Source organism: Ovis canadensis, chromosome 9 (assembly GCF_042477335.2).
Source record: "Ovis canadensis isolate MfBH-ARS-UI-01 breed Bighorn chromosome 9, ARS-UI_OviCan_v2, whole genome shotgun sequence".
Classification (NCBI taxonomy): Eukaryota; Metazoa; Chordata; class Mammalia; order Artiodactyla; family Bovidae; genus Ovis; species Ovis canadensis.
This window is the reverse complement of record NC_091253.1, coordinates 31884501-31894993: the sequence shown is the minus strand read 5'-3', so window position 1 is coordinate 31894993 and position 10493 is coordinate 31884501. Positions and strand designations below refer to the sequence as shown.

Sequence of the window (10493 nt, the reverse complement as noted above, 5' to 3'; positions counted from 1 at the left end):
CTGTCATGTAGAGCGGCAGTGAGAGAAGCCCTGCCGCCAAGCTTCTTCCCCAGGAACCACACTCAGCATCTCTGCATCCAGCCGCCAGGGCTGTGAACCGTGTCTGTGAGCATCTGTGCTTTATCTCGACGTCGGGCCATTGCTTCTTCGCCTTACACCGCTTTGGTTTATACGAGGTTCCGTTATTTTTGAACGAAGCCCATTTAGTTCCTTCGTATTTCCTCTAAATTCTGCTTGAAAATGGACTCTGTGTGCCTTTAGATTTTGCAGCTAAAAGGCACGAGCTGATGATACTTTTGGCATTCTACTTGGAAATCTCTTTCACTAACCCCAATAAGTCATCAGGGACATTTTTCCATGTTACCCCCAGGAAACAGTTTGGCTAAACTTTCTCTACAGAAGGAAGGTCTCCTTTGTTCAAGCACTAAAGAGCATTTTCCTCTTTCCATTGAAAGCCAGGAGGTGAGTTTCTGTCATCGGCCACAGAGGGGTGCTGCTCAGCTCCTCCTAGAGAGAATCAGCCACGTAGAGAGCAAACAGCTCGCAGCCTCCAGCTGCAGCACCTTCAAGACCTACTCCAGCTCTCCAGATTTGGCCATCTCCCTCTCCCTGGCTTCCCTGCAACCACTAAACGTGGCAGGGGCTGCCGGGCACAGCCATTTCTGTCCAACATGCCTGTCTTTCTTCCATGGGCCGTCTTGCCCTGGAGCTGCCAGCTAGGTTGGCTGAGATGTTCTCAGCACTGCATTGCGGTCTGAGGCTCCATTTAGCCAATCCTCCTCCATCCTCACCCCTCTTCATTTTACGGATGTCAAGCCTGCATCTAAAACCTAAAGTCTGAAGCCTTTCTTACTCCAGCTCCCTCTCTTCAGCATTCTAAGCCATTACCCTCGATATATCTCTCACACTTCTCTCTCTTGGTGTCTGCTTCCTGGAGGGAGCCAACTGTCACAAACCTCCTCAAGGTCCTTCTAGCTTCTGACCGCCTTAAGCAATGACTGTATGTCTTTGGTTTTAGTTATGGTAATGCGCTACTTCCAGGTGCCAAATCCGGTTTCGGTAGCCATTGCTGCAGGACAAACTCTCCCTATGTCTATAGGATGACAACAACCATTTTATTTTGCTCACAGTGTTGTGGGTCAGAGTTTAGGAAGGCGCATCTGGGCCGTTCTCACTTTGGCTTGTCTCACACAGTTGCAGCCAGACGGTGGCCAGGACTGGACGACAAAGATGGCGCACTCATAGGTCTGGTAGATGACGCCATCAGCTGAGAGTGCTTCTGGGGCTGTGGGCAGGAACACCTGCTGTGGCGTCTCCAGCACAGGGAAGTTGGACTTTTTACATGGCATCTGGATTCCCCCAGAGGGAATGTACCAAGAGAATCAAATGGCAGTGATATCGCCTTTTCTGATTTAGCCCTGATAACCATGTTGTTATTGTTTAGCCGCTAAGTCACATCCAACTCTTTGTGACCCTATGGACTGTAGCCCGCCCGAATCCTCTGTCCACGGGATTTCCCAAGCAAGAACACTGGAGTGGGTTTCCATCTCCTTCTCCAGGGGATCTTCCCAACCCAGGGATCAAATCCATGTCTCCTCCATTGCAGGTGGATTCTTTACTGCCGAGCCATCTGGGAAACCCTTGACAACCATGTAACACCATTTTATCATTATGCTACAGGTCGCAAGCAAGTCACTAAGGTTGGCCCATATTCAAGACAAGAGATCAGAGAATCCACCTCTTGATGGGAGGAGTGTCATATAATTTGCAGCCACAGTGACCGATTCGATAGTAGCAGAACCCAACAGTGAACCCCGTACATGGCACTAAACCCCAGGGGACCATCCATCACCTGCTTTTGCCTGGCAGGTTGATTACACTGGAACATTTCCATCCATTGTGGAAGAAGCGGTACCTTGCTCTCACTGGAATATACATTTACTCTGAATGTGAATCTGCCTTCCTTCCCTATAGCACTTCTGCCAAAACCACCATCGGTGGGTTTACGTAATGGCAGCCACATTCACGGCCACAGTACTTCACGGAGCACCGCCTCTGACCAGGGGACTCGTTACAACAAATGAAGCATGCCTCCGGAGCCTGTATCTATGGAATTGACTGGACTCACCACATTCATCATCACTCTGGAGCAGCTGGCCTGCTAGAACACTGAAGTGGCCTTTTGCAGACTCACCTACAGTGCCAATGAAGTGAAGTCGCTCAGTCGTGTCTGACTCTATGCGACCCCATGGACGGTAGCCTACCAGGCTCCGCCGTTCATGGGATTTTCCAGGCAAGAATACTGGAGTGGGCTGCCATTTCTTTCTCCAGGGGATCTTCCCAAATCAGGGATCGAACCTGGGTCTCCTGCACTGCAGACAGACGCTTTACCGTCTGAGCCACCAGGGAAGCCCAACTGGGTGATAATACTTTGTGTGGGTGAGATAATGTTCCCAAGAGTGAAGTACAGACTGAATTACTATCCAACATGTGGTGCTGTTTCTCCCAGGGTCAAGGAGCATGGATCTGGGATTGAGGTATCAAAATGCGAGAGGTTCCTCTCACTAACACCCCTAATGATTCACAGGCCACGTTTACTCCTGTTTCTGCAACTCTGGGCTCTGCTGGTTTAGAAGCATTGGTTCTGGAGGCAAGAGCACCTCCACTTCCTTCTGACTGCGGGCTTTGTCACTGCCTATTTCACTGCCTTGTTACCACCAACTCTGTGAGAACAGAGCCGGTCCCAGGGCTCAGTAGCTACTTATGTATCTGTTGATTTGTGTGTGTGTACTGTGGGGGAGGGGGGAGAGGAGTTAGAGGAGTTGGGGGAGGAGTCTGGCTTAAATGCTAGTAAGTCATGATCAGAGAAATGACAGTTTTCCTATCTTGTATCTGGAATACTGAGTTAATAGTGTTCTAGATAAAGCTGCTGCTAAGTCACTTCAGTCATGTCCAACTCTGTGTGACCCCACAGATGGCAGCCCACCAGGCTCCTCTGTCCCTGGGATTCTCCAGGCAAGAACACTGGGGTGGGTTGCCATTTCCTTCTCCAATGCATGAAAGTGAAAAGTGAAAGGGAAGTCGCTCAGTCGTGTCCGACTCTTCACGACCCTATGGACAGCAGCCTACCAGTCTTTTCCGTCCGTGGGATTTTCCAGGCAAGAGTACTGTAGTAGGGTTGCCATTGCCTTCTCCTAGATAAAGCAGAGGTACCGGTTTAATGATCAGTGCTTTCTTTAACCCGTGACTTCATCTGTCTGCCCAGGTCCATGGTTCTGGGATTTACAATCAGCATGTTTCTATAATTGTTCTATGATTTACTAAACATTTTAACTAACCAATGCTTTATTACAAAAAAATTATACAGCATTTGGAAGGTACACATTTTAATTGTAAACTGGTTTTAGAATATTAATGTACTAAGTAGAAGCTAACGCATTGGAGTAGTAATACTGAAAATAACCGTGTCTACCCCGTAAATAATACACACACACTCTCTGTATGGAGCAGATCTGGGTCTTGCAGGTCACAGGCAGTGAGGCCTGAGATTTCAAATCAAAGGAGGCACTTCGGGATTATCTTCAAAGCCGGGATCTTCCTCACTTGGTATAATTTTGGGTTCAGGGCGAACTCTTCTGGGCATGTATGTTTTCTCCTGAACTATGTTGGCCACATCAGGGATGGAACGCTTGCTGGGGTCTACTTCTAGTTTCTCCATTTGCTGGCTTCTAGAACAACAAAAAGGGCAAAGGAAACAGAGATATCATTTTGAAATAAATTTCAAGTAGATTCCACTCATTCATTTGTTTGTTTGGCAAACATCAGCAAGTACTCTCCTTGGAGTATAGGAGACTGTTCCTGGATTCAAGTGGCTTCAAGCCTTGTAGAAGCAGGAGTCAACCCTTGAAGAAATAAAGAGTTAAAGGGTGCTGCAGGGCCATGCTAACACACAGGCAGTTGGAGGACAGGACAGTTGGCAGACTCTGCTCACCTAAGACTTTTTTGATAACTGAAATGATACGGTAGGCCAAGTCTCACAGCCAGGAGCAATAATAGAATCACATCTGGCAGGTTTCACTCCTGAATGGAGCTAATCAGGCTCCTAAGACCCTGCTGCTTCAGACAATCCAGCCTGCTGCGGTTGGCGTGCTCAGTCACTCAGTTGTGTTTGACTCTCTGCAACCCTTTGAATGGTAGCCCACCAGGCTCCTCTGTCCATGGGATTTTCCAGGCAAGAATACTGGAGTAGTTTGCCATTTTCTCTGCCAGTGGATCTTCCTGACCCAGGGATTGAACCTGCATCTCCCTCATCTCCTGTATTTCAGGCAGTTCTTTTTTTTTTTTAATTTAATTGAAGGCTATTTACAATATTGTCGTGCTTGTTATACATTGACATGAATCAGCCATGAGTGTACATGTGTCCCCTATCCTGAACCCCACTCCCTCCTCCCTCCCCATCCCATCCCTCAGGGTTGTCCCAGTGCTCCGGCTTTGAGCGCCAACCAGGCTCTTTACTGCTGAGCCGTCGGGGAAGCCCACGGTTTGGCAGGGACATTCATACTACAAGTTCAGGTGCGTGCCAAGCCCACAGTTCTTTCCCTCCTGTGGGAACGTGCACCCAGTGCTCGTGGCGATAGCTGGAGTGAAAGGGAAGCCGGAAGCCCCTCTGCTGGCCAAGGAATCCCGTGGTCACTGTCATATAGAAAACTCGAAATGACACAGTCCCAGGACTGTTTTTCTGGCCATTTCCTCCATAGGCCTGGAGTTGGACCCAGTAAGCTGCAGTTATGTCAAGCTCCCCCCACGATGTGGATGATTTTGAAATAATTTTGCAATCAGTTATTTGACAGATATACATTAAGAGCCTACAGCACTCAAGTAGCTGTGCTAGACATTAGCAATACCGTGGTTTGTGCAGACAGACAAGGTTCCTGGGAACATCTAGAGGCGCAGAGTAGTGCTCAATAGAAAAGTTATCTCGTCGTGATGTAACTGTCTCACTGCCCATCTGTTGTTCCCCCTGTCAGACTGGCATCTTTGAAGCAAAGATTTTGTCTCTTTCACCTTATATCTCTGGCATACAGCTTCACTGAATAAATAGCTATTGAATAACTAGAAAAAATTCACTACTGTGAAATACTGAAATTAAATAGGCAATTAGCTCTGACCTATGTGGTTCAGACTGTAAAGAATCTGCCTGTAGTGTAGGAGACCCAGGTTCGATCCCTGGGTCAGGAAGGTCCCCGACCAGGGGAGGTTGGGGAGGAGGGAATAGCTACCCAGTCCAGTATTCTTGCCTGGAAAATTCCATGGACAGAGAAGCCTGGCAGCTACAGTCCATGAGGTTGAGAAGAGTCAGATGTGACTGAGCAACTAACCCTTTCAGTTAAAGAAAATCACAGTCTACTCCAGGAGTTCCAAACCCACGTCCTCCGGCCAAATTCCTGCAGCAGACACAAACTGGTGGGAAAGGGAGATTCAATTTTCTCTGTAAAGTGTAAATTCATTTGCTCTTGCAACCCTTCCCCCTCACGTCTATAGTCTGCTCAGCCCTTGAAAGGATCTGACTTTTTGATTCCTTTGTACTTTGGCTGGGCTTCCCTGGTACCTCCGATGGATAAGAATCTGCCTGCAAGGTGGGAGACCTGGGTTCAGTCCCTGGGTTGGAAGTATTTTGATTAATATACCTGGACCTGCTGAAGAAAAACACAAGTTGGATTTGCAAATGGCATTTTCTGAAGTCCCAGATTATACACTATAAACTATGCAGGGAGTTTGTTTTCAGAGACTTACATTATAGTTGTTATTAACTATAGCTTTACTTCTTAATTATTCTGTTCTTACTTAACAGACTGTGATATCTATGGCTTAATTAAGTAAATATCTAAATTCATCTATGATAATTATGTTGTCCTTGACTTTGAAGAAAAGCAGCCCATCTCTATTCTGGGCATATCTCTTGGGCTATAGTTTCTGGATCACAGTAATAAACAGTGAACTTAGTATTCAGTTATCTGCAGGGCTCCAACTTCAGATGTTCTGAGGAACGGTTTGTGTGCAGGGTTTTAATTACTCATGAATCCCTGGGGGTAATAAGCAGTGAACAGCAAGGCCTGGGGCACTCAAGGACCACATTTATCCCCAAAATAAAGAGGAGAGGGAATTTTTCCCCGTGCTGCTTTCCGCCTCACATCGAGGCCTGTAGAGACAGATGCCTGCTGCAGGTTTTATCCGTCGCCTGACCGTCAGACCAGAACCTCTAGCACCTAGTAAGAACAGGTGGAAGACGGCGTGAATAAATGTATTATGGAAGAATGCAAGGAAAAAAGAAAATGTCTAAAATCAGCAGGTGTAAACTACATCAAAGATTGAGTCCTCTATTAAAGAATACAAAGGATTTTCAGGGCAGTGAAACTACTCTGCGTGACACTATAGGAGTGGATGCATGTCATTGTTTACTCTTGCTGCTTAGTTGCTCAGTCTTGTCTGACTCTGTGCCTCTAGACTGTAGCCCGCCAGGCTCCTCTGTCCAAGGGATTTCCCAGGCAGGAATAGTGGGGTGGGTTGCTACTTCCTTCTCCAGGGGATCTCCTCAACCCACAGGTTGAACCTGTTTCTCTTGCATTGGCAGGTGGATTCTTTACTGCTGAGCCACCTGGGAAGCTGTTACATATTTGTCGAAATCCAAAGAACACACAGCGCCAAGACTGAGCTCTTATGCAAATTTTGGATGTGGGTGATAATGATGCAGGAAGGCAGCTTCATCAGTTGTAACAAACCTTCTCTTCTGGTGTAGGGTGTGGATAATGAAGGAGGCTATGCAACTGTAGGGAAAGCAGGTATTTGGGAAATCTCTGTGCCTTTTACTCGATTTTGCTGTGAACCTAAGACTGGGCTAAAAGTCCATTAAAAAAAAAAAAGACACCATGAGGAGAGTAAGAAGGCAAACCCAAGAATGGGCCATATTTTATAATCCTGGATCCACCACTCACTTACTAATTTGGCGACCTTGGGCAAATGACCCCATCTCTATGAGCCTCGCTATGTTAGGAACAGGAGGAGGATTTATTTGTAGTAATTTTGAAGATTAAAGATAATGCACAGCATCATACAGCTCAGTGCAGGCGCTTAGTACTCAATAAACCCATCTTTGAGGAAGTCGTCCCAGGACCACAAGGCTTCACTGGGTCCGTGACCTTCTCCCCAGACCTGATCCCATCTAGTCCAATGAACAAAACCCTCCTCCCCTCGATCTACTCCCTCCACTAACTCTCTCCACCCCATGAGGAAGGGACCACCCAGGCTGAGAGGGGGTTGAGGGGCCTGTTCTGACCCCCGCCCCCAGTGTCCTGCCCTGTGCAGGCCTTTCCTCCAAACCAACAAGCTGTCTGACCTCACGCCCACGGGCAGCCTTTATAGGTGGCTGTTTGGGTCATGGGTTGCCCAATCAGAGGCTGATATAATGGGAAGAATGAATTCTGTCAATGATTCAAGAGCACCACAAACAACCTTCCCATAGACGTATCCTGAGCAGACATGAGGTGATCCTTTCTCAGTAACAAAAATGAAAAAGAAAGGCTTTGTGAAAATACTGCAGGAGTTCCTTCTATAAACAATTGTGCTAAGACATTTCTAATCATCAAGCATAATCATGGTGATGACAGTTAGCCTGGAGTCTTGAAAACCAGCTCCAAACCGTTGACAATGACTTGGTTTCCAATCGCTGCGATTCCTCATAAATTAGATTCAGATTTTTTACAAGTAGGGATGCTGCTGGGGCTTAATTATGACCATGAAGATTCACAGGAGTCCTAATACCCTTGAATCTCTTTAAGTGATGAGATGGTTAGAGAGCATCACTGATTCAAAATGAATTTGAGCAAACTCCGGGAGATGGTGGAGGACAGTGGAACCTGGAGTGTTGCAGTCCATGGGGTTACAAAGAGTCAGACATGACTTAGCAACTGAACAACAATGATCTGAAATGGAAATTAATAAGCTGGGAAGCATGAGAGTAGCTTCCCAAGGTTTAAAACAGCAACCTGCTTTTCAGAAGGAATTCAGCTCCATACCTGTTGTTTAAACAAACCGCATGTTTGAAAACTTCTACAAAACTTTGACAGTTGTCTTTGAATATAAGAATGCCTGACTGCTTGTATTATGCAAGACATAAATACAGCTCCTGCTCAGGTATTTTTATAGTGATAATTCTGGCATATACATTTGTATCACAAAGATAGTTTGCCTGGGTCCAAAATAGACTTTGCCATCTGGATGGTACGAGTCTGGAAATCTTGAAAAGGAGAAGGAAAGTTGAAAGAGCTGAGATGTTCATTCCAAGGATGAACTGAGAAGGAATGAGAGCTTTGTTCGAAATGCTCTAAGGATTGTCACCACTTGTGGGGGGCGGGCATTGTTCCGAGGGTCTCTAGGGGCAGAGCTAGAATCTTCAGTTGGGAATCGTTAGGCTTTCTGACATTGGGGAATATTGTTGTTCAGTTACTCATTTGTGTCCAACTCTTTACGACTCCATGGACTGTAACACGACAGACTTCCCTGTTCTTCACCATCTCTTGGAGCTTGCTCAAACTCATGTCCATTGAGTTGATAATGCCACCCAACCATCTCATCCTCTGTCGCCCCCTTCTCTTCCTGCCTTTAATCTTTTCCAGCATCGGGGTCTTTTCCAATGAGTTGGCTCTTCTCATCAGGTGGCCCAAGTCTTGGAGTTTCAGCTTCAGCATCAGTCCTTCCAGTGCATATTTAGGGTTGATTTCCTTTAGGATTGCCTGGTTTGATCTCCTGGCTCTCCAAGGGACTCTCAAGAGTCTTCTCCAACACCACAGTTTGAAAGCATCAGTTCTTGGGCACTCAGCCTTCTTTATGGTCCAACTCTCACATGACTACTAGAAATTCTCCTGAGAGGGTGAGGGTCCTGTAGGGAAGGAAGCTTAAGCCAAGGCAGGAAGATGACCTATGATTGACAGGAGGGCACACATGGGGTCTCTCAGTGTTTGCAGCCCTGAGAGCTCTGGATGCTACGACAGGACAGGGGGGTCATAAAAGAGAGGCAACATGAGCAGAGCGCTCAGCCACACTCAGCCTCCCTCCCTCATATTCCTTGTCTGCAAACTGAGGATAAAACTTGTGAGGATTAAATGTGTTGCCATGGGTAAAGCACATAGACTGGCCTCATAGGAAGCAAGTGCCTGGTCAGTGGTGTAGATGTCAGTGGTGTAGATGTTGCCACTTCTATTAGTATCATGGGAAATGGGGACCTAGACATGCACAGATCTGTGTCTGAGCCCTACAAATCAAGAGTTGAAGTTTGGGGAGTAAACGTTCAGGGTATGAATCCTTTCTAAACGTTCAGTCACTGTACCTGGTGGGCAGGTGCATTCTAGCCACCAAAAAGACAATGGCGAGAACTCTAAACAAAGCTAAAGATTGGGCGGTGGGGGTGGGCGGGGATGGCACCTCTTGCTTGTCTGCTCTCTGCTGCTGTCCGGCGTGCTTTTCACGGGCTTTGATGTTCGTTGACAGCCTATGATTACTTCGCCCACCTGAAAATAAAAGCACAGCACAGTCCGTGATACATTCTCTCTGATACATCTTCAAAAATATACACTATATGTTTCCCAAATGCAAAAACACTTAAACTTTCACTATATATTCCATGAAAGACTCTGACTTTAAGCCCCTACATGCGGATGAGAAAGGTACACTAGTCCCCCCATCCCTGGGGATACATTACAAGACTTCCAGGGCATGCCTGAGACCACAGAGAGTAAGATCCCCTGCTGGAGGAAACGGCAACACACTCTAGCACACTCTGGTATTCTTGCCTGGAGAATTCCACGGACGGAGGAGCCTGGTGGGCTACAGTTCACAAAGAGCCAGATACAACTGAGTATGCATGCTTACACACAGACACACCAAACCCTACATAGAGTATGTTTGTTTCCTGCTTTATGGATATACCTGTGATGAAGGTTAATTTATAAATTAGGCACAGTGAGATACTAAAAATAATAACTAGTAATAAAATTGAACAATTATAACAATATATTGTATGTCACACACTTGTAGAAATTTAATACTTTTTCCATCTTAACTAAGCACCTCTCCTGCAAGGCGGCCATAATTTTTGCAGTTTGAGGTACATGAGCAAAACTAGCACAGAGTTCTTCCATTTCATAATTTCATGGACAGAAGATTCGTTCTTACCCTAGATCTTAGCAATCTCAGCATATGGGTTTTTTTTTTCTTTCCTTATTAAGTCGGGAACTTTTACCTTTTCACTTAAAGGAAGCACCTGAAAGCTTCTTTTTGGCATATCTGAGCTGCCCGCATCACCAGTCTTGCACTCTGAGACCATTATTACATAAAATAGGTGTGGCCTGAACCCAAGCACAGCTGACCTGATAACCAAGGCAGATACTGACTCAGGAATCAGTGGGATTATTTTTGACATCCTGGGTGGGACGGAGCAG

General features: G+C 46.3%; 1 protein-coding gene across 9 annotated transcripts in view; it reads right to left on the bottom strand.

Moving 5' to 3' along the window:
• Positions 1–3327: 3327 nt before the first annotated feature.
• DNAAF11 (dynein axonemal assembly factor 11) overlaps positions 3328–10493 on the bottom strand; it is a 73705-nt gene continuing 66539 nt past the window's right edge. For 6 of the 9 annotated variants that reach the window (XM_069599872.1, XM_069599873.1, XM_069599877.1 and 3 more), the window contains 2 exons: positions 9478–9563; positions 3328–3728 (listed from right to left, as the gene is read on the bottom strand). In XM_069599872.1, coding sequence (XP_069455973.1) covers positions 3551–3728; positions 9478–9563 — 264 coding nt within the window. In that variant the 3' untranslated portion in view covers positions 3328–3550. The remainder of the gene's footprint in view (positions 3729–9477; positions 9564–10493) is intronic. The other 3 variants (XM_069599874.1, XM_069599878.1, XM_069599880.1) reach the window with 1 other exon arrangement.